Consider the following 20,653-nt stretch of genomic DNA (forward strand, 5'->3'; position numbering starts at 1 on the left):
AAAATTCAGCAGCAGCTTGTTTTGTGTCCTCCTGAGACAGCACACAGCTACCTGGCTAGGCCAACCTCAGGCTCTCAGAGACTCCAAGAGAGGCCAAGGACTAGGAAGCAGTAGGGCTATGCTGTGGGGAAGCCTTGGTTCAACTGTCCAGCTCTGCATTTGTGACTTTGGGCTGTCCTTGCCCCTTCGCCAGCTTGTTGGGGGGCCAAGTGGGTATGATGTTACAGGGTGGGAACAGGATTTGTTGCATCAGTGTTCATGGTTTGGTGGGGAAGAACTGGTACTTTTCCTGGCATGGTTAGGGCCCTAGGGTCCAAGCCTTGTGACTGCCTTAAACCCACAGCCGTAGCAGGATCAGGATTCAGTGGAGCTTTTCAAGAGGTCACCTTTGCTTCTGGGACAGCAGCTTGCAACAAACCAATACTGCTCAAGCCTGCTCTTTCTAAGTAAGCTGTGTTTTCTCTAGCTACTGTTAAGATCTCATCTTTGTAGTGTTTTGCTGTTTGTCTAGATACAGATTTCTTCATTTATAACTGCTTGGGGTTCGTAAAGTTGAAATAGTTTTGGAAAATTGGGGGCTAGGCCTCTAGGAGTATTGCTTTTCCTTTATTCTTTTATGGTCCCATATGCCTCTTTAATATTTGTCATCATTATTTTTCTTTTGTGCATTATGGATTATTTAAACCCATTTTACATTTGACTAATTTTTCTCTGAAATTGCCTAATTTGGTGTTTAACCCATTATTTAAAATTGTAATTTCAGTTACTTTTAAATTTCTAATTCTTTTTCTTTTATTTTAATAACTGCCTGGTCATTTTATCTTTTTAAACATAACTGTAGAATAACCAGCTGCAGATTATGGACTATTTTGTGGCCCTTACAGATTTAATTAAGTAATTTGTTGCTTCCTTGACTCTTAATTAGTAATATGTTTTATAATTTTTCATCGTGGCTTCTTGTTCCTTGGAAATATTTCCTCAAGAAGTCTCCCAGGCCTAAGTGTAAAGTGTATTTTTTCCAGAAAGTTTGCATGTATTTTTGTCTGGGAAGGGAGAGGGAGCCCATTCATTTCTCTTGGGTTTTATTTTACTGTGCCCTTTGGATTTGCTTCTAATAAATTTAGGCTGTTTCTTGAAGGAGTAGGCAAAGCCCCAGGCGAAAAAAAGACTTTCCCAATGCGAGCTGACTTTACAGGATATCTACTTGAGTTTATTTCGTACTTCCAGGTCTCTCCCTTACTTGTTCATCCGCTCAGCCAAGGATTCAAAAAGATTTTTATAATAATTTTTCTAGCAATTTCAGAACATCTATAGTGAGATTGTTTCTTTAGACATTTGAACTGCTATCTTGCCTGAAATAAAATTCCTACTGACTTTGTTAAGCTCAGGTTTATTTAGCAAATCCATAGTTTCACTGGTTAAGTAGAGAATCTAGTCTGTATCTCCCCTCAGTTTTATGTTGCGGAACATAAGGCCTACATAAGTGATTTGACCAAGGTCAAACAGCTACGTCCTGGCTGAGCTAAGGCCAGCACTAATATTCTCTCATCTAAGGTCAGCCCCTTTTCCAGTGTAACATACTGCTCTGTTTTAAATATGCGGCCTGTGGATTACTGGCCTGTGCTTATTTTCATGGTTTCCCAGTTTAGAATGATTCTGGAATGGTTGAAATCTGGTTTACGTGGGTATTGGAATCTTTGTCTCCTGGCAAGCAGCAGGAACATACCTAGAACTTGTAAGACTTATGAAATCTCAGCCACCACTCCCCCAGATCTGCATTAGTATCTGCATTTAACAAGATGCCCAGAGGACTACAAGAGTGAGAAGCACTGTTCTACATAACAGCAAGTGTGCATTCACCCTGGTTTTGTTTTGTTTTGGTTTACTTGTTTGTCCTTCAACCATAGTTCCTTCTTTATTTTCATGGTGTAGATAAGGCTTGTGAAACATCCTGTCTTGGGTTATGACCCTTGCGAAAATTGAAAAACTTTGAGAGCATAGGTGAATGTTTTTTAGCTTTCTCTCAAGATTGTTGAATATCAGGATTAGAAAGAAACAACAGGCTTTTTGGTGGTGTCAATGAAAGTCATTTTGATGTAAGAACTGTCTTGGCATCCACACAAGTCAGAGGGGAATATCATTTTCCTAGAGTCTGACTGGATGATAGGGCTTAAACTTACTACTGAAGGAGGTCTAAAAAGGATAGGTGAAACAGTGAATTTGGATGTTGGAGGATAGTACCTCTGAGATGAAGTGCTTCTCTAGGGAAGGAGTGGCTAATAATTTCCATGAAAAAAACTACTTAATCACTCAGAGATTCCTATACAAATATGTAGAATATGACTAATAAAATGAGCCAGGTTTTATTATAAAGGAGGATTAGTATGTGTGTTAGATGTTGCTGAAACTTGGTAGGACCAGACTCAAGTACTAAAAAACTATGTATTTACATAAAAGTAAAGACCTTTTAGCAGGAGAGACAGTGATCTCTGAGTGAAAGGAAGATATGATACATCTTTACAGGAATTCATGACCAGAAGGAAAAAGTCCAGAGAACACATTGGAAAGAGGAACAAAGATAACATAATTGTATTCATTTGTTATAGGTCAAGTTAGTGGGTGGAAAAAAATGGCAGATGGGTACCTGTGTAGATCAGAAAACAGGAAGTGGCCATCCTGATACCTGCTGAAGGCTTAGATCTAATTACAGTTCTTTAACTTCCTTGTTGAAGTTTTAATTAATCCTAATGCAGAGAGCTTGGGAACTTTACTTAATTCTGAACATTAAACAATTAATTAACCAGATAGCAATGAAGAAGCTGCTAGAAAAAGCAGTCATATCATGTTACTTATTACTAAAACTATAGATTTAAGAAAGCAGATATTGAAAGTTTCAAGAAATAAAATGATAGGTCTTAGTTGACAGTTCTGGAATCTTCAAAATTATAATTTTGAACTTCCTATTGAAATGATCTTTCCTGCAGAGTTATAGATCAGGCAAGAAGATAGAGTGATTATACAGTTAGTGTTCCTCCAATCGTACAATATTTTCAAAATATGAATCAAGAAGGTTAAATACTAATGCTTTCAAAAGGTTAAATCCCACATGAGTAGAGGCTTTAAAAAATGAATCAAATGTATGAAATATGATATGTCAAGAACTATGTAATGTTTTGAACAACCAATAATAAAAATTAAAAAAAAAATAAAAAGAAAAAAGAAAAAAATGCTATAGATAAAAAAAAAAAAAAAAAGCAAAGCAAATGTTCTAAAGTTGTATTTGAAATGAGGAAGTACTGGCTTTGGCCTAGGGCCCAGTCTGGTCGTCTAACATTGATTTATGACAGAGAAAGGGGTTCTTATTCTGTACTCTGTGCCTGACACTGATCATCTGACTAAAGACACAGGATCAACTTTCGGAAGAAGCAGAGGATACCCATGTGCTCATGGCTCCTGAGGTAACATCCTAGGAGAGTTTGAGAGTAGAAGCAAAACTGTTTCAGTGATCTAGGAACTTTGAATGCAAAGAACATGCACATAAATAGGTTTAGTGCTAATTGGAGATAAGACAGATGGTTTAGAAACCACTAGAAGAGGAAGTTGTCACCAATCTCCAGCATGAATTCACTACAAAGTCAAGTCATATTATCTAGTCTCTCTTAATAGAGTTCTGACTTATAGGCCCAGAAAATGCAGTAGATTTAGATCATCTGAATTTTGGCAAAAGATAAGTTTGTTTTTGTGATATCTTAGTAGCAGAATTAAAGTGGAAATCAAGACTGGTATAGTTAGTCAAAATAATATTGTCTGAATGACTCTCTTAGGGTTCAGAAAATGATACACCAGGGCTGGGATTGTGGCTTAGTGGCAGAGCACTCGCCATGCACATGTGAGGCACTAGGTTCAATCTTCAGCACCACATAATAATAAATAAATAAAAATAAAGGTATTTGTATGGCACTTTGGCATGTTGAATACTTTAAACTAGAGCTTAGAAAGCCTTACCAGTGGCCTCAGAACCAAAGTCTAGTCTCTAGCCTTCTTTCCTCTGGCCTCTTTCTCCCTTCAAATGAGTCATAGAAACCAGAATTCCTCTTCCTCAAAGTGGGTCATAGAAACTAGAACACTTCACCCCCAAAGGAAGTCATAAAACCAAGGAAGGTCAATCACCTTTCTTCCTTATTTTCTGAGGACCTTTATTTCAGAGGGGTCCTTCCCACACCCTAGAGGAAGGAATACTGCCCATAGGGGCCGCGAAGAATCTGGACAGTCTTGCTGAGTTACCCCTTAGTCTGTGACCCTTTTGTCCAGTCATTGTCTTCACAGATGTCCATTGTTCATCAAACCTAAGCACAATAATAGGCAGTTTCCCCATGTCTTAGAGTTTTTATTACTGAAAGTTTCCATATCATGTTAGACTGGTTAACTACATTGGTCTTGCTTTTCTCTTATTAACTTGTCTATGGTTACCCAAGTGTCAGCTCACCCACTTATGGTGGGTGAGGAGAGGTGTCACAGCTCCTGCCCCTGCAGTGCTCTTCAGATATTGCTGTCAAGTAGATTATTGGGGGCATCTCCTGTGGGGAGAGTGTCAGTCACAGGACTTCAATCTTGCCCTGTCTACCAGTTTTCTTAATTTTTTATTTATTTCAGAAACTATTTAAAGATTCCAATTTGGTTAAACCAATTCCCTTGTTAAGCTTACTATTGTCAGTTAAATGCAAGGATATGAGATATTCAGAGTATAGATGGCAAACACATGATGCCCCTAGGCTCTCCAGGCCCATGTGGACGTCACAGTACTGTCTCCCATTGCGCTCACATCACAACTTCTCACAGTGAAGCTTCTCTTACATCTATAATTTGGAGGCAGGATTGACTTATAAAACTGTCAGTACTGTTCATCAACAGAATGTGGAATAATTCTCAAGTGGCTGTGGATGCAGGGCTATCCCTAAGGGCTGGAGTGGAACTATTTTATGTTCTTGGCTAAGTGTTAAACATGTAAGTGTGCTTTAAAATTCAGGTGACATTGCCGGGCACAGCAGCATATGACCTGTAATCCCAGTGACTAGAGAGACTGAGGGAGGAGGATTACAGGTTTGAGGCCAGCCTCAGCAACTTAGTGAAACCCTGTCTCAAAATAAAACATAAAAAGGGCTGGGGCTAGGGCTGGGTTTGTAGCTCAGTGGTGGAGCGCTTGCCTCCCATGTGTGAGGCGCTGGGTTTGATCCTCAGCACCACATAAAGATAAATAAATAAAATAAAGATATTGTGTTCATCTACAACTAAAAAATATTAAAAAAAAGGGGGGGGGCTGGGGCTAGTCGGGTGTGGTGGCACACTCCTGTAATTCTGCTGCCTCTGGAGGCTGAGACAGGAGGATCATGAGTTCAAAGCCAACCTCGGCAATTTCACGAGGCCCTAAGCAGCTCAGTGGGACCCTGGCTTTAAATAAAATGCAAAATAGGGTTGGGGATGTGGCTCAGTGGTCAAGTGCCCTTGAGTTCATTCCCTGGTACCAAAAAGGAAAAAAAAAAAAAAACAGAATAAAGATTATATAAAACCACTATAAAGTGGGGAGAGGCTGGGGCTGTAGCTCAATAGTAGAGCATTCCTGGGTTCAACTGACAGTATAAATAAACAACAACAAAAATTCAGGTGACACAAGGATACGACAACATTTTTTTAATAAAGTTGACTTGCTCAATGAGGAAATGTATATAAAGAGAATGACCCCACACTCTATAAAAGGGGTTAAACTAGGAATATGCAGTGTCATGGTCTCCTAAAGAAATAACTTACAGTCTGATATAATACTAATGATTTAGATCATACAACTACAAAACAGTGGGGGGGGGTTATTTTTATTTTTTAGTTGTAGTTGGACACAATACCTTTATTTGTTTGTTTGTTTGTATACTTTTTACGTGGTGCTGAGAATCGAAACCAGCACCTTGACCGTGCCAGGCAAGCGCTCTACTGCTGAACCACAATCCCAGCCCCATTTTAATTTTGTTTAAAGCATGGAAATTTTTTTTTAACAAAATTAGAATAGAGCTTGAAAATCACTGTAAAACCCATGAAACTTAATTGTAATAATTTTTTAAGTAGAAAAATTTTAAAGAAGATTTAACTATATACTCTAATAAATAGGGGAAAAGTTCCTTATTAAGTTTGAACAGTATGATTTAATTATATACCTGCTCCAGGTGTTTTACATTTAATACAAAATATGCACATAGATAGATGAGGTGGCTATATTAATGTATTTGCTAAAATGATGACTTCAGTTCTGAAATAAAATTTAATATAAACTTTTTTGTGTGTGGTACTAGGGATTGAACTTCTTTTCCACTGAGCTATCCCAGGCTTTTTAATTTCTTTCTTTTTTTTTTTTTTTTTTTTGAGACAGGGTTTTGTGAAGTTGCTGAGGCTGTCCTGGACCTGTGATCCTCCTGCCTCAGCCTCCTGAGTTGTTGGAATTATAGGCATGCACCACCATGCCTGGCTGATATGAACATGTTTAGTAATTGTGTGGAAGCACTGGTTGTCTCTGAAGGTGGTTTGTGCTTCATAGTTATAAAATGATGTCATTGTCTTATTTATTTATTTTTCCCTCTCTATAAGAGGAGGAACTAGGGAGATCAGGAGAGAGAATAAAGAAGTGCACAGCTCCAGCCTAAGCAGAGGGTTTCCAAACATTGAAACATAAGGTAGAAACAAGGGACAAAGTAATTAATATCTCCCTGGTCTAAAACCTTCCTGGAAATCATCAGATACATCAAAGGGCTGTTTCTAACTGTTGTGGGTTGATGGCTCAGAAAACACTTTCAGTCCTAATTTTGTCCAAATTAGAGAGGTTTTTTGTTGTTGTTGTTTAGCCAGCTGGGACTGCTCCCTGCAGAACCCAAATTATCTCTGCCAGAAACAGCGCCAGTCCGAGTTCTATGGGGTTTATAAGGAGAAGAAAAAACCACATCCTCCAAATTGTAGGTGCAGGCCAGCAAGCAAGATACAAAGACTGAGAAAGCAGTTAGCAGAGCGAAAGCAGACAATCACAGCCTGGGTTCAAGCACATTTGTGGGCACATGAAATACAGAAGAACAATTTTTAATATCTTAGAAATAGCTTAATATTATTTATTCTATATCACTTATCATATAATCCTATTATCCTACTTATTAATATTTCATAATCTATAATCTGTGATCTATATTGATTAGGCTCAGACCATAACATAGCCATCCTAAATCTTGTGATTATGTTGAAATTCCGATTAAGTATTGAGCATTTCATATTGTGCTCTGGTAGTTTAGCCTCCTCCTCTCTCCCTCCACCCTCCCTCTCTGACACACACACACCTATGACATATTTATATGCCTAAGACATACTCTCATATACATACTTACTGGAAATCAAACCAAATTTATGACTGATTTTTGTTCATTGATTTAAAAATGGATGACAGGTCAATAAAAGTTACCTAGTAGGATAATAAAAGTGGTTTCTACTGTCATTAATTTTATGAGTCACTCTTGTTTTGATTTAGAATTTATTTTTGTTGGAGGGTAGGGGCTGTACCAGGGATTGAACTCAGGGGCACAAGGCCATTGAGCCACATCCCCAGCCCTGTTTTGTATTTTATTTAGAGACAGGGTCTGAGTTGCTTAGCAACTCACTTTTGCAGAAGCTGGCTTTGAACTCTGGATCCTCCTGTCTCAGCCTCCCCAGGAGCAGGAATTACAAGTGTGCACTACCACATCTGGTCGTTCAGATTATTTTTTTAAAATGAGCAATATTTTCTTGGGTCATGAATATAATTTCCTGCTTGTAAGGATATTAATTATGGGTCTCTGGACCTTCTCTTCTCTGCGTTGTCTCTAGTCCCTCAAGCTGCGTTCTTCCTGCTTGCTTTGATCTTGTTCTTTCATATTAGGGGCTGGTGGTCCTGGGATCGCCATTTGTATTTAGGTGCTGTCCTGGAACTTGATACCTGCCATTTCTGGACTTTTGGGAAGTCCCAGGACCTGCTTGGTTTTCTCCTGAGTGTTGCTTTTTCTGAGGTATCTGATATTCTTTCTGGATCTGCTTATTCCTCCCTTCTGCTTTCTATCTCCCACAGATTTGCCCACAACTCTGTCTTGCTTTGATGTCTTTCCAATTTGTGTTAATATTTGGATTTTGCCATTTTAAAATATTTGCATTCAAATTTTAGTCTGATTTCAAAAGGAAGCAAAAGAAGCATGTATGCCTAATCTTCTGCATTTAATCTGAATATCCTTAGCCAACACACCACAACTCTAACATGTATCTCAAGTCCCACACTTCTTATGACCACTTTCGCCCATAACTCTAGATGCTATTATGTTTCCTGGTCCTTATCACAAAACAAACGATGCTTATTTTTACTTTTTTGCCATAGATTTTTCCTTTGGTCATGCAAATCAATTTTTTTAAAAAATCTTCCTGCCTTATTTTTATAAGTTTAAAGCACTTAAAATTTAAAGAATTATAGTTCAACCTCATTTCATTCAGTTTACTACATATTAAATACCATTGTTTGCAAAGTATTAGGTTGGTTATGACAGGTGCTATCAGGACCTGTGTCCTAGAGGCACGTGGTACTGTCAGAGTAATAAAATGAACTCAAATCACTATGAGATGTGATGTTGGTGTTATGGGCTAGCTGTATGGGCAATGACCAAACAGACTCCATTTTACCCTGAGACTCCATATCATGTAAGAAATGTTTCTCCCTCTGTACCTTTTAACAGTTGCTTAGCATAGCATGTTTGGCAACACAAAATGGCAATTCTTTTTTTTTTTTTAATAAATGACAGTGGAATGCATTACAATTCTTGTTACATAGAGCACAATTTTTCATATCTCTGGTTGTATATAAAGTTTGTTCACACTGATTTGTGTCTTCGTACATTACTTGGGATAATGATGTCTATCACATTCCACATTCCTTGCTATCCCCCTACCCCTCCCTTCTCTTCCCATCCTCTCCTCTATCTAGAGTTCATCTATCCCTCTCATGCTACCCCTCCCTCCTCCACTATGAATCAATCACCTTATATCAAAGAAAACATTCAGCATTTATTTTGGGGGGATTGGCTTAACTTTACTTAGCATTATCTTCTCCAGTGCCATCCATTTACCTGCAAATGCCATGATTTTATTCTCTTTTATTGCTGAGTAATATTCCATTGTGTATATATGCCACATTTTTTTTTTATCCATTCATCTACTGAAGGGCATCTAGGTTGGTTCCACAGTTTAGCTATTGTGAATTGTGCTGCTGTAAACATTGATGTGGCTGTGTCCCTGTAGTATGCTGTTTTTAAGTCCTTTGGGTGTAGACTGAGGAGAGGGATAGCTGGGTCAAATGGTGGTTCCATTCCCAGTTTTCTAAGGAATCTCCATACTGTTTTCCATATTGGCTACACCAATTTGCAGTCCCATCAGCAGTATATGAGTGTGCCTTTTTCCCCACATCCTCGCCAACACTTATTGTTGTTTGTCTTCATAATAGCTGCCATTCTGACTGGACTGAGATGATATCTTAGAGTAGTTTTGATTTGCACAAAATGGCAATTTTTATACAGGTAAAATTATTCTCTTTTGGGTTTCCATTTTTGGGGGGCAATGTACTCTAACATCATAAAATGTCAATGTTTGTCTAGATGTTAGTAACCATTCTTTAACTTTTATTCAGCTAGGGTCATTTTGCCCCACTTCCCTGTCTGCTTGTGATTTTAGATCTCATTATATTTGTTTAAATAAAGCATGTCACTACATTAATCATAAATGGCTATTGCTATGGTTTTGAATCATAGCAATAGCCATTTATGATTAATGTAGTGACATGCTTTATTTATGATACAAAAGGTATGTTCTAATCCCTAGAGGGGCTTGAAGAGTGTAGACTTGCAGCCTGCCCCTTGGCTCCCCAACTGGTGAATCTGGACCCCCTAGGTGGTGAATAAAGAAGGTTCCGTCTCCTGCTTTAAGATTGACTCCGTGATTTATTGCGATCTCGCTGTAACATTGGCAGGGAAGAAGTGGGGAAGCCTGGCATGTTCCTTCAATAGAAAATAAAAATTCCATAGGTGGGAGAGAACCAAGCTCCTTCAGACCAGAAAAGTTTAATTTCATGAAAACTTGGGATTTCTATAAGTGAATCCCTCATTTGCTTAATGAGTGATTTTATTTTTGACACAGTGGTCATTTGACCCATGAGGCAGGCTGGTCTGTGTGTTTCTCCCTGCCACTGGGTAGCTAGAGAAGAGTGTTTGGCATGCGAGAAATGCTCCATAAGTGCTTTTAAATTAAGGAATGAGAAGAAGCACTTGGAGGAAGACATGTTACATTTACTGCCTGCTCATACTTTCTAAAAACTAAATATGAAAGAATTATCTTTCCTCTCCCAAATTTAGGTTTTCCTTGTTGCTGCTTAACTTGGAGGAATACTACTTTGAACAGCACACAGCTAATCATGTTCAGCGCAACGGTAGCCAGGAAGAAAGGTAGGAGAGCTCTTGGAGGTTTGTACACTAACATACCTTTCCCATGCCTGTTTTTTAAAAGTAAATCCGTAGGGTCATATAGGATTTTTCTCTCTTCTTGTTAGGTAAAAATTAACAAGGAAAGTAGATTTATAAATCGCTGTCATAACTTTAAATGTTTTTCAAAGCCAAAAGGTGAATCCTTCTAATTTCTCCGAAGATGATGGACAGGATTCTGAATCTACCCATTATTTTTTTCCTTAGAGTTAATGTAGTGCTCTCGATCATTGGGGTTACGGTACTATAAAGCAGTGTTCATAAACAGTGAAACTGGTATAAAATCAACTCTTTCAAAATGAATAGGTAATTATGTAGTTTGAACTAGAAGCAAAAATCTGATTTCTCCATATTTTAGTAACTACTGGTTATGACTTTTAAAAGATTCTGCTTATTTGATCTTACCTTTTGAAAGCTTTCTATAAAAGTGTATAATGAAGTTTTTTGTTTATTTTCCATGTACAAGTTGTACTTCAGTATCACTAAATTGCCAGTAAGTTCTTTGCTAACAAATTCTAGCTAATAAATACAGGAGGAATGATAACATTTCAATCCGTATGAAATATGGATCACACTAGGGGGTCAGCAAACTATAGCCTATTGGCAAAATCTGACCCACTTCTTTAAGTAAAGTTTTCCTTGGACACAGGCCCACCTATTTGTTTGTATTTGAATGTATCTGACTTCCTCTGCAACGTTAGAGGTGAATAGTTGTGATGGAGACTTTCTAGCCTCCAAAGCTAGAGATGCTTACTATCTGGCTCTTCACAGAAGTTTGCCAACCTCTGATCTAGACATTAATCTTCAATAGCTGCTGAAACCATTAGGAGTCTTATAATGAATATTATCACTTGAGGCCCCAGTGCCTTCTAAAGCAAAGGCAATACCTGTGCCCCTCCTCTGAAGTTTTGTCATCAGAAGATCAAAACAGAGGCTGATCAAGTCTTTTAATCTTACCAATTATTTAAAGGGAGTATATGGGTATAGGAAAATGACAGAGATGTATTCAGCAAAATTCATAATATGAGAAAATTAGCTTAGATTAAGAGATGGTAATGGACATATCAACTAAATGTAACATGGACTTATTTGGATTTTTATTTGAGCAAACTGACTGTGAAGACATTTATATAATTGAAAAAAAACCTGTTTTCTATTATAAAATACAAAAATATGAACACTGACTATATACTTGATGAAATGAAGGAATTGTTATTAGTGCTTGGGAATGGGACCCTGGGCTTTGCATATCTGCGTAGCATGTACTCCACCATGAGCTGTGCTCTCAGTCCTAATTTTTAGGTGTAATAACGAAAGGCCATTTATTAAGAGTGTTTCTCATGTGATTCCTATTAAAGTATTTGTGGATGAAATGAGTGATGTCTAGAATTTTCTCAGTAGTCTGTGTTTAGTCAGCTTTCCACTCATTTAACAAATACTTGAGATATCGGCTTATAAAGAGACAAGATGTGTTTTGAAGGTTTCAGTCCATGACCATCTTGCCCTATTGTTTTCAAGCCTGTGATGGCACATGAGGGCAGGAACATGCAAACCTGTTCATCTCATGACCAAGAAGCCAAAGTAAGAAAGGGAAAGGAGCTGGGGTGCCATTATCCCCTTCAAGGATATGTCCCAGTGACTTGAAAACTTCCCACTAAGCCCTACCTCTAAGCTTCCACCACCTCCCAATAGTGTCTATCTGGGGGACCAAGCCTTTAGCACATGGTCTTCTGAGGAACAATTATCCAAAAATGACACTCCAGTCTATTCATATATGTTTAGAAATTTCAAAAGTTTTTTTTTTTTTTTAAGTTACTATTGGGCAAGTTTGGGCATAAAAAGTAAATGCATGTAACAATGTGAAAAAATGATATAAAATTTATAAACCCCCTTGAAGAAGAGGATTTTAAAGAACCATGACCATCCGTGTGATGGGTCTTCTCATCCATTCAATGTATATGTATTAAGCACTGAAGAGAGAAAGCTAAATAAATACTTCCTTCCTACAGAAGAACAGGAGTGTTACTCTGGTGGTGCTGATGGGAGGTATGGGGAAGAGAATTGTCAGACTGGAAGCCTTGTTTCTCTATGTGATTGTTTCCTTTGCTTAAGAGGGCCTTATATAGAAATTTGGATATATAGTTTGTTCCCCAGTGTGGGAGGCCGCCCTGCCCAAGAGCTAAGCCTCCCCTCTCAGCCTTGAGTAAAGGGGGTGTTGGTCTGGCATCGCACACCTCCCACTATGCGAGGCAAATGTCCTTCACCTTCGCTTGGCAAAGAAGTTTGCTTCAGCTCTGGACTTGAGCGTTACCCAATGGGATTGGGCAAACCCCCTTTGAAACTTCCTATCGAAACTCCTTTGTATGTCTGCCCTGCCACCCCCGCTATAAAAATAAAGAGATTCCAGGTGCCTTCCAGCGTGGAAGCTGACCTTTAAGGCACAGAGCCATCCTACCCTCAATATGAAAATTACTTCTGTGTCCTGTGCTTTCTTACCGTTTTTTTAGCTTAATCTTGCAGCCAGCTCTTTTGAACCCAGTTCATCTCGTAGACCCCAGTGTCTCCAAGGGGTTAATTTTTCCTGGACTCCTACAGATGCCAAAATCTTTGAATGTCCTCCCACATACTTTAAATCATCTCTAGGTTACTTACAGTAACCTATGAACAATCCTGACACATCACTTTATTTTCATGGATTCAGTGTAGTCCTAGGTATATGGCAAATTCAAATTGATCCTGTTGGTACTTTCTAGAATTATTAAAAATTTGTTTTTGCCCAAGATTTATTAAACATGTGGATTCAGAACCTCAGATATGGACAGCCTACAAAAATTGCTTCCATTAAGGCAGGGAGATTTGAGAGAGCCCTGGAATAGACCAAGCAAGAGAATTGAACAGGACCAAGAAATGGCCAGAGAAAAATTCCAAATGTAATGGAAGTGATTTTAAAGAACCTGAGATTTTAAAAATTCTACTTGTAGACAAAATGTACTACTGGAAACTGATCTTAAGATGATTTCTAGGGAGGAAGATTACCTCTAGATAGGGAATAGGGGTGGAAGGAAAGGGAGGGAGAAGGGGAATAGCATGGATGGTGAAAGGAGACCCTCATCATTATACAAAATACATGTATGAAGATGTGAATTTGGTGTCAACATACCTCATATATAATCAGAGATATAATAAATTATTGTATAATAGTGTATTAAGAATTGTAATGCAAAATAAATAAATACAGCAAATCATTAAAAAAAGATGATTTCTTTATATTAGTATTCCAGTGTCTCCTGATCTATATTCTGACTACATAATAAACTGTTGTCTTGGTTTGATCATTAATAAGTCATCCAATCCACAAATGACAATAAACTTTACAGTTTTTTATTAGCTTCCAACAAGTGATGCTCATTAGCCAAAACTAACATCTGACTCTAAAATGCTTGAGAATGTTTTTCTACAACTTATCGAAGACACATAAATGGCTTAAGGAAAGATGAAAATGGTAAAATTCATAACTGATTTACTTGGTATTATAGTAGTAGATGGATAGACTTTTAAAGGCATTTATTATCGTGGAACAGATTTTTTTTCCTGAACTCCTCCATACCCCAAAATCACTGTTAAAGGCATTTTATGTGCTCAATTTAAACTCTGTATTCTTTGTATGATTTTAAATTAAAAATACCTTTATCTAGTCAATTTTAGACATTTAATATTACCTTCTGAATTGTTCTTTTGATTATAGAGAATTTATTGATGATATGATAGAATCAATATTTATTAACCTTTCTGGTCTTTAGTTTCTCTTATAGAATAGCTGTGAGGACAAAATAAGGTAATAAAAATAGAAGGTATGGTACAGTGCTCAACAGATGAAACCATAATTTTAAAATGTGCAGATTTCTGTAACATCTAAGAAGGTGGAGAAAAGGGAAATTATTTTATTTTTTCCAGCCTGTCATATCTTCTCTAATTGTGTTGTTGAGCTTTTCTTAGCTGATGACTTAGAAACCTATTTTCTAGTTAAAATGTACCATGTGACTATTATTATATTCATTAAGTAATCTCTTCTAATTCCCAGGAAAATCAGAGGCTCCTTAAAAATATGTTCAAAATCAGTGATTTTTGAACCAGATGCAATATCCCAACCTATCATTAAGGTAAACACATTCTAAGTGTGAAAAAAAACATTCCTATTTTTTATATATTTTACCTTTGCTTATTTTTATAATATTTTTTTTCAATTTTATCTAGATTCCTTTGAGAGATTGTATAAAGATAGGAAAACATGGAGAAAATGGAGCCAACCAACCCTTTGCAAAGTATGTGCTCTTCACTAACTATTTATCTTCTAGTTCAATCAAAAGTATTATATCTCTGATGACTTTTATCTGTATTTTAGGGCAAAATCTGGTGGTATTTCACTCATTTTCAGTCAGGTAAGAAGCACCTAGTAAATATTTTTTTCGAACTTTTATGCACACTTATATATGCATTTGTATGATTTCTTTTCACATTATGAAATTATTTTTCTGTAGGAATCTCGAATGAAAATCATTGGAATATATGTTTAAGTGCCTTTAAAATTTAGTCATTGAAAAAAAAACTTTTTAAAGATATATTTTCCAATAGGATCCTTGATTTTTTAAAATATTTTTTAGTTGTAGATGGACACAGTACCTTTATTTATTTAACTTTTATGTGGTGCTGACAATCGTACCCAGGGCCTCACACATGCTAGGCAAGCACTCTACCACTGAGCCACAACCCCAGCCCCCTTGGTATTTATTAAGTGTGCTGTATCTGTGGGTTTAGGGTTTTGTCCTCAGGTGCTGGTCAGCGTGGGTGGGTTGAGAGAAGAGGTGGCAGTTTCTCCTGAACCTTGTGGCCATTTAGAAGGTGGAAGGCAAGCAAGCGCAGGCCACATGCATGAACTCAGGCTGACTCACAGCAGTCCAGGCATGACTCAGGAGGGCCCTTCTTGTATCATCATGACCCTTCGGATCATGGTCTTTTGTTGATTCCCAATTTATTCTGTTTTCATTTATGTACCCAATGCTGTGCTCCATATAGGTGCTCAGTACAGTACTGGCATTACAAGATATTGAAAACCTATATATGTTTTGTATTTATGTCATACGATTAGTGTGTAGATTGTCTTTAAAACTTTAAATGAGAAGGGAGTAGAAATCTACCACTTTCTTTGGGCTCTGGATTTCTTCTTCACCTTAAAATGAAGCATTAGCTGTGTTGCCTCAAGTCAGTTCTGCAGAGCTCTAGTTCTTTGAGGTGTGGAAGTGTTCAGAGAAAGATCATTCTATAATCAAGTGAGTGTCAGAAAAGCCAAACAAAAACAGATTCTTTGTTTCAGGACTTCACTCAAAGTGGCAATGCGGAGAGTCTCACAGGAGTCAGAAGTAGAGTGGCCCCTGCACTCCCTGGGTCACTGAGCCCTTTGTGGAACACTGTTTATTGTGTGTTGAAATTATTTTACAAGAGCTAGGAGATTTCAGATTAGATGATTTTCTATTTCTCTCTTCCATGAGTCTATTTTTTTTTTATTTTTTAAAATTGTAGATGGACATGATACCTTTATTTTATTTATTTATTTTTTATGTGGTGCTGACAATTGAACCCAGTGCCTCATGCTTGCTAATCAAGGGCTCTACCACTGAGCTACCACCCCAGCCCTCCATGAGTCTATTAATTTTAAGGAAGAAAACATTTTGTGAGCTTCTTGACTTCTTCTTTTAGTTATTTATTTTGTAGTATTAGGGACTGAGCCTGGGGCATTCTAGTACTGAGCTACTTCCCCAGTCCTTTTTATTTTTATTTTGAGATAGGGTCTCAAATGAGGAACTTGCCGTCCTCACACCTGAGCCTCCTGAGTGGCTGGGACTATAGACCTACACCACCCTGCTGGCAACTTCATGTTGCTTTACTGACAGAGGTGGATACAGTTACAGCCATCTACCGTTTTGAGAGGCTGCTATTAATTCTGGTCTGCCCCTTTGTTCTCATATCCATTTATCTTATTACTTTTATGACCTTATTTTTTGAACATCTATATTTGGGAAAGAAGAGATATTTTCATGATAAAACTTTGATTTCTTAGTTGTTTTAGCAAAATTTTACTAGCTTTGGGCTTAGAAATAAAGTCCCCAAATCTGTTACATACTTTTAATAGTTTTCAGAAGCGATTTCAAACTAACCTGAAATCAATTTAACATCAAGGGATGCCTGGACACAAAGCTACTCTTTTGAGTATTAATCTTTCCATGTTAAGTACACAACCAGGCAACTTCTCTGTTTTCTCATTACTTAGTAGGTCACAAGGTTTCAGAAATAGGTTATGGTGCTTTAGATTTAGAGAGTTTTGCTTCCATTTTTGTTGTTGTTGTTGTTGTTGATGATGCTCAAACAAAATAAATATTTAGGGTCCCAGATAGAGGGAAGAACAAGATATCCAAAGCCTCTCTCTCTCCATAAATTATGCTTTTCTTTTTTTTTTTTTAATGTCTTTAATTGTTGCTGGACCTTAATTTTATTCATGTATTTATATGTGTTGCTGAGAATCAAACTCAGTGCCTCACACATGCTAGGCAGGTGCTCTACCACTGAGCCACAACCCCAGCCCCTGAATTATGCTTTTTCAGTGGGAGAGACAAACAGTAAGCAAGCATTTCCTCCAGTGTCGGGTATGGATAAATATCATAAAGAAAATGAAAGCAGGACCAGGAATAGAAAGTGACGGAGAATATCACTGTGAGTGGTCAGTGCCTCCCTGAGAAGGAACCACTTGAATGGACTCCCAGAGGCAGGAAAGAGTGAGCTATGGGATTGTCATGAGCAGAGCATTCCAGGTGCAGAGAGTGGTGGTAAGGAACCAAGAGGTGGCATGTGTGTCTGGGTGGTGGGAGTTGAGAAAAGCACTCAGAAGGAGACTGGAACAGGGGCCAGGTCCATGTCGCTGAGGGCCCCCGGGCCACGGTAATGCTTTAAGGTTTAGAGTAAACAGCAGAAGAGAAAAGCACTGGAGAACTAAAAGAGAAGAGTCAAAATCTGATTTGCACATAGTTATAAATCACTTTTGAGGCTGGATGGAGAGCAAGTTGTACAAGGGCAAGTTAGGGGACACTTGGGATTATTCAGAAACTCAAGTGTTTTGGCTCAGGACGGTGAAAGGTGGTTTTTGTTTGTATATATTCTGAAGAAAAATCTAATAAATGTGCCAATAGCAGGGTATGTAGCAGAACAATCATGAAGGACTCCAATAGGTGGTTAGTGGTGCCTTTTTTGAAGATAAAGAAGTCTGGGGAAGAACAGGCGTGGTTCAGAGTGTGAGAGTTGAGATGCCTAACAGACCTCCAAGAGAAGTCCAGTAGGGTGGTAGGATGCATTTGGCTGGGTTTCAGAGAAGAAGCTGTGGCTAGAAAGATAAGGGAGGGAGTTGAAAATTTCCATATGGTGGCTTTGTTTTTGGTACCAGAAATTGAACCCAGGGGCACTTAATCACTGACTGATCCACATCCCCAGCCTTTTTTTTTTTTATATATTTTATTTTGAGACAGGGTCTCACTAAGTTGTTCAGGACCTCACCAACTTTCTGAGGCCAGCCTTAAACTTGCAATCCTCCTTCCTCTGCCTCTCAAGCTGCTGGGATTATATGTTGCACCACTGTGCCCAGCTCCAGATAGTCCTTAAACTCTGAGAATAGAAATTTGCCAGTGACTGAGAATGGCCAGAGAGGTCCAAGGACTAGGGCCCTGCTTCTTTTCAGTATTAGGGTGGGAAGAGAAGGGGAGAACCAGGAGCCAGTGTCCTGCAAGCCTAGTGGAAATATCATCAGCTATCTCATGTGCTCTGAGAAGGAGAGCTAAGATAGACTGGCAAACCTACCGTTGGATTTGGTGCATGGAGGTCTCCTGCCCCTTTCGTGCACTGGAGGAATGGTTTCTACCAATGTAGTGTGGTGGAGTGAAAGCCTGTCATGGGCCCAGGGAAAGATATAGGCAGCTCTTGCAAAATTTTGCCACAAAAAGGAGCAGAAATGGCCAGAGAAGGATGTGAAACCAAGTGGGGATGGTTACCTGTGATTTGTGTAAAATGGGAGAAGGTGCAGTATATGATCATAGGAACAGAGTTGTTGAATGACTCATAGGTGTAGGGGGAGTCCACATCTGTGCCCCAGGAGAGCTGCTGGCCTTTGAGGACCCAGGCAGTCCCTCCACTGTCTGGGGGAAGACAGGCAGGGACAGGGTACAGGTGGTGCAAGGAGTCCATGCTCTGCTGAATGGTGTTGCTTGTCCACATAATTACCAACACCTAGTGTGAGAACTGGTGGCCTGCTGAAAACACAATTACTTTATGTTAGTGTATTCATTCCACAGTGACTTCGTTTTACCCACTTCTTAGAAAAACCAGAGCTTATATTAGCTTCCTTCTGCTATCTACTTGGTTACTTGGTACAAGTAATAACATTCATAAAGCATCTCAGATATTCATCTATCTAATAATTGTTGCTTCCTTGTTATCTTCATAATTCTCTTTTTAATTTAATATTTGTTATGTTAATATTTGAACTTTTAAGACCATACAAATCAATAATTAATTAATGCAGTAGTTTCACCAATGGAGATTACGAAACAATGATTTAAAATATTCAGTTCATAATATCCTAGTTTATAGTTATTCTTTATGGTGAAAAATTTGGGTTATTATTTCAAAAGTATTGACTTGTCTTCCTCAGGTATATTTTATTAAAGAACATAATATTGTTGCACCATATAAAATAGAAAGGGTAAGTAAAGTTCTTCATGTATTCCCAATAACTTATGTAGTGATTTTGAATATTAAGATTACTAAAAAATATTTTTAAATATCTGAGAAATATTTATTTGTATGTTATAAAGTAATCTTCTTTGAAAACTCAGTTACTACTCTTAATTGGGTAGAAGCTGAGTAGACTTGAATACAGTGTCTGGTTCATCAGGAATTTTCAAATGAGCTTAGGTATTTCATGGAACTCCTATATTTTAATTCTTTATACTTCAGCTTAATGCATGGTAAAGAGATAACTCCAGCTAAAAGAGAGTTTTTAAAGGAGTTAGGAACACGGCCAGTGCTCCTTATTCCTGGCACCTCTGTGCGTTAGGAAAATCCCTCCCCTGGGTAGATACATCCCCCAGCCTGAATCTCAGTCCAGATAACAGGCCAGCCTGCAGTTTCTTAACCAGCAGTCCATGAAATGCACAACTGTATATGCCTTTGAGTTTTACAGATAAACATTTGCATACCCTGTTTACTCCAAAAATACAAATATTGAGTTTTAATTATCCTTAGAAGGTATTACTGGCATTTTGGGGAGGACAATTCTTCATTGTATGTGGCTGTCCCTCCTTACAGTCTCTTACTGCCTGCTAAATGCCTTTTACACACTGTTCCCTTGTTGTTTACACAGCACCTACACACATTGACAAAAGCCTCCAGGGAAGTAGAATGCCCTACCCCCAAGTCCAGAACCCCTCCCTGGGATGCTGTCTCTCTTAAAGGCTTTCTCGAGACTCACCTCAAATGCAAGCTGCACAGTTATATATATGTATACATGTATTAGGGTTCTCTAAAGAAATGGAACCAGTAGGATGTGTGTATGTATATGCATGTGCATGAGTACATACATGCATGCATAGTGTGTGGGAGGGGTGGGGGTTGAGATTATTATCAGAAATTGGCCCGTGTTATTATAAAGATTGAAAGGCACAGAAACAGGAGAGCCATCCATGTAAGTTCTACTTTGAGTTTGAGCCCTAGTCTTAAGGCAAGTCAAGACCAAAATCCCAGCTTGAACACAGAGAGAAAGAATATTTTTTTCTACTTAGCTTTTTATTTTATTCAGGTTCTCAATAGATCAGAGGAGGCCTACCCACATTGGAGAGGGCAATCTACTAAGTTTACTGATTCAATTGTTAATCTCATTCAAAAACATCTTCTGAGAGACATCCAAATATAATGTTTAATCAAGTATTTTGGCACCCCGGGGCCTAATTTAGTCGACACACAAAATTAACTATCACAATACATAC

At 38.1% G+C, this 20,653-nt stretch overlaps 1 protein-coding gene across 5 annotated transcripts in view; it reads left to right on the forward strand.

Annotated features, from left to right (window-relative positions):
• The window catches only part of Nsmaf (neutral sphingomyelinase activation associated factor), a 55,518-nt gene that overhangs the window by 6,892 nt on the left and 27,973 nt on the right, over window positions 1-20,653 (forward strand). For 2 of the 5 annotated variants that reach the window (XM_076836333.1, XM_076836332.1), the window contains exons 2-6: window positions 10,446-10,535; window positions 14,653-14,731; window positions 14,826-14,893; window positions 14,974-15,010; window positions 19,321-19,371. In XM_076836333.1, the coding sequence (XP_076692448.1) occupies window positions 10,446-10,535; window positions 14,653-14,731; window positions 14,826-14,893; window positions 14,974-15,010; window positions 19,321-19,371 (325 nt within the window). Of the gene's footprint in view, window positions 1-258; window positions 447-10,445; window positions 10,536-14,652; window positions 14,732-14,825; window positions 14,894-14,973; window positions 15,011-19,320; window positions 19,372-20,653 lie in introns of those variants that run through there. The other 3 variants (XR_013088951.1, XM_076836330.1, XM_076836329.1) reach the window with 3 other exon arrangements.

This window comes from Callospermophilus lateralis, chromosome 16 (genome assembly GCF_048772815.1).
Source record: "Callospermophilus lateralis isolate mCalLat2 chromosome 16, mCalLat2.hap1, whole genome shotgun sequence".
NCBI lineage: Eukaryota > Metazoa > Chordata > Mammalia > Rodentia > Sciuridae > Callospermophilus > Callospermophilus lateralis.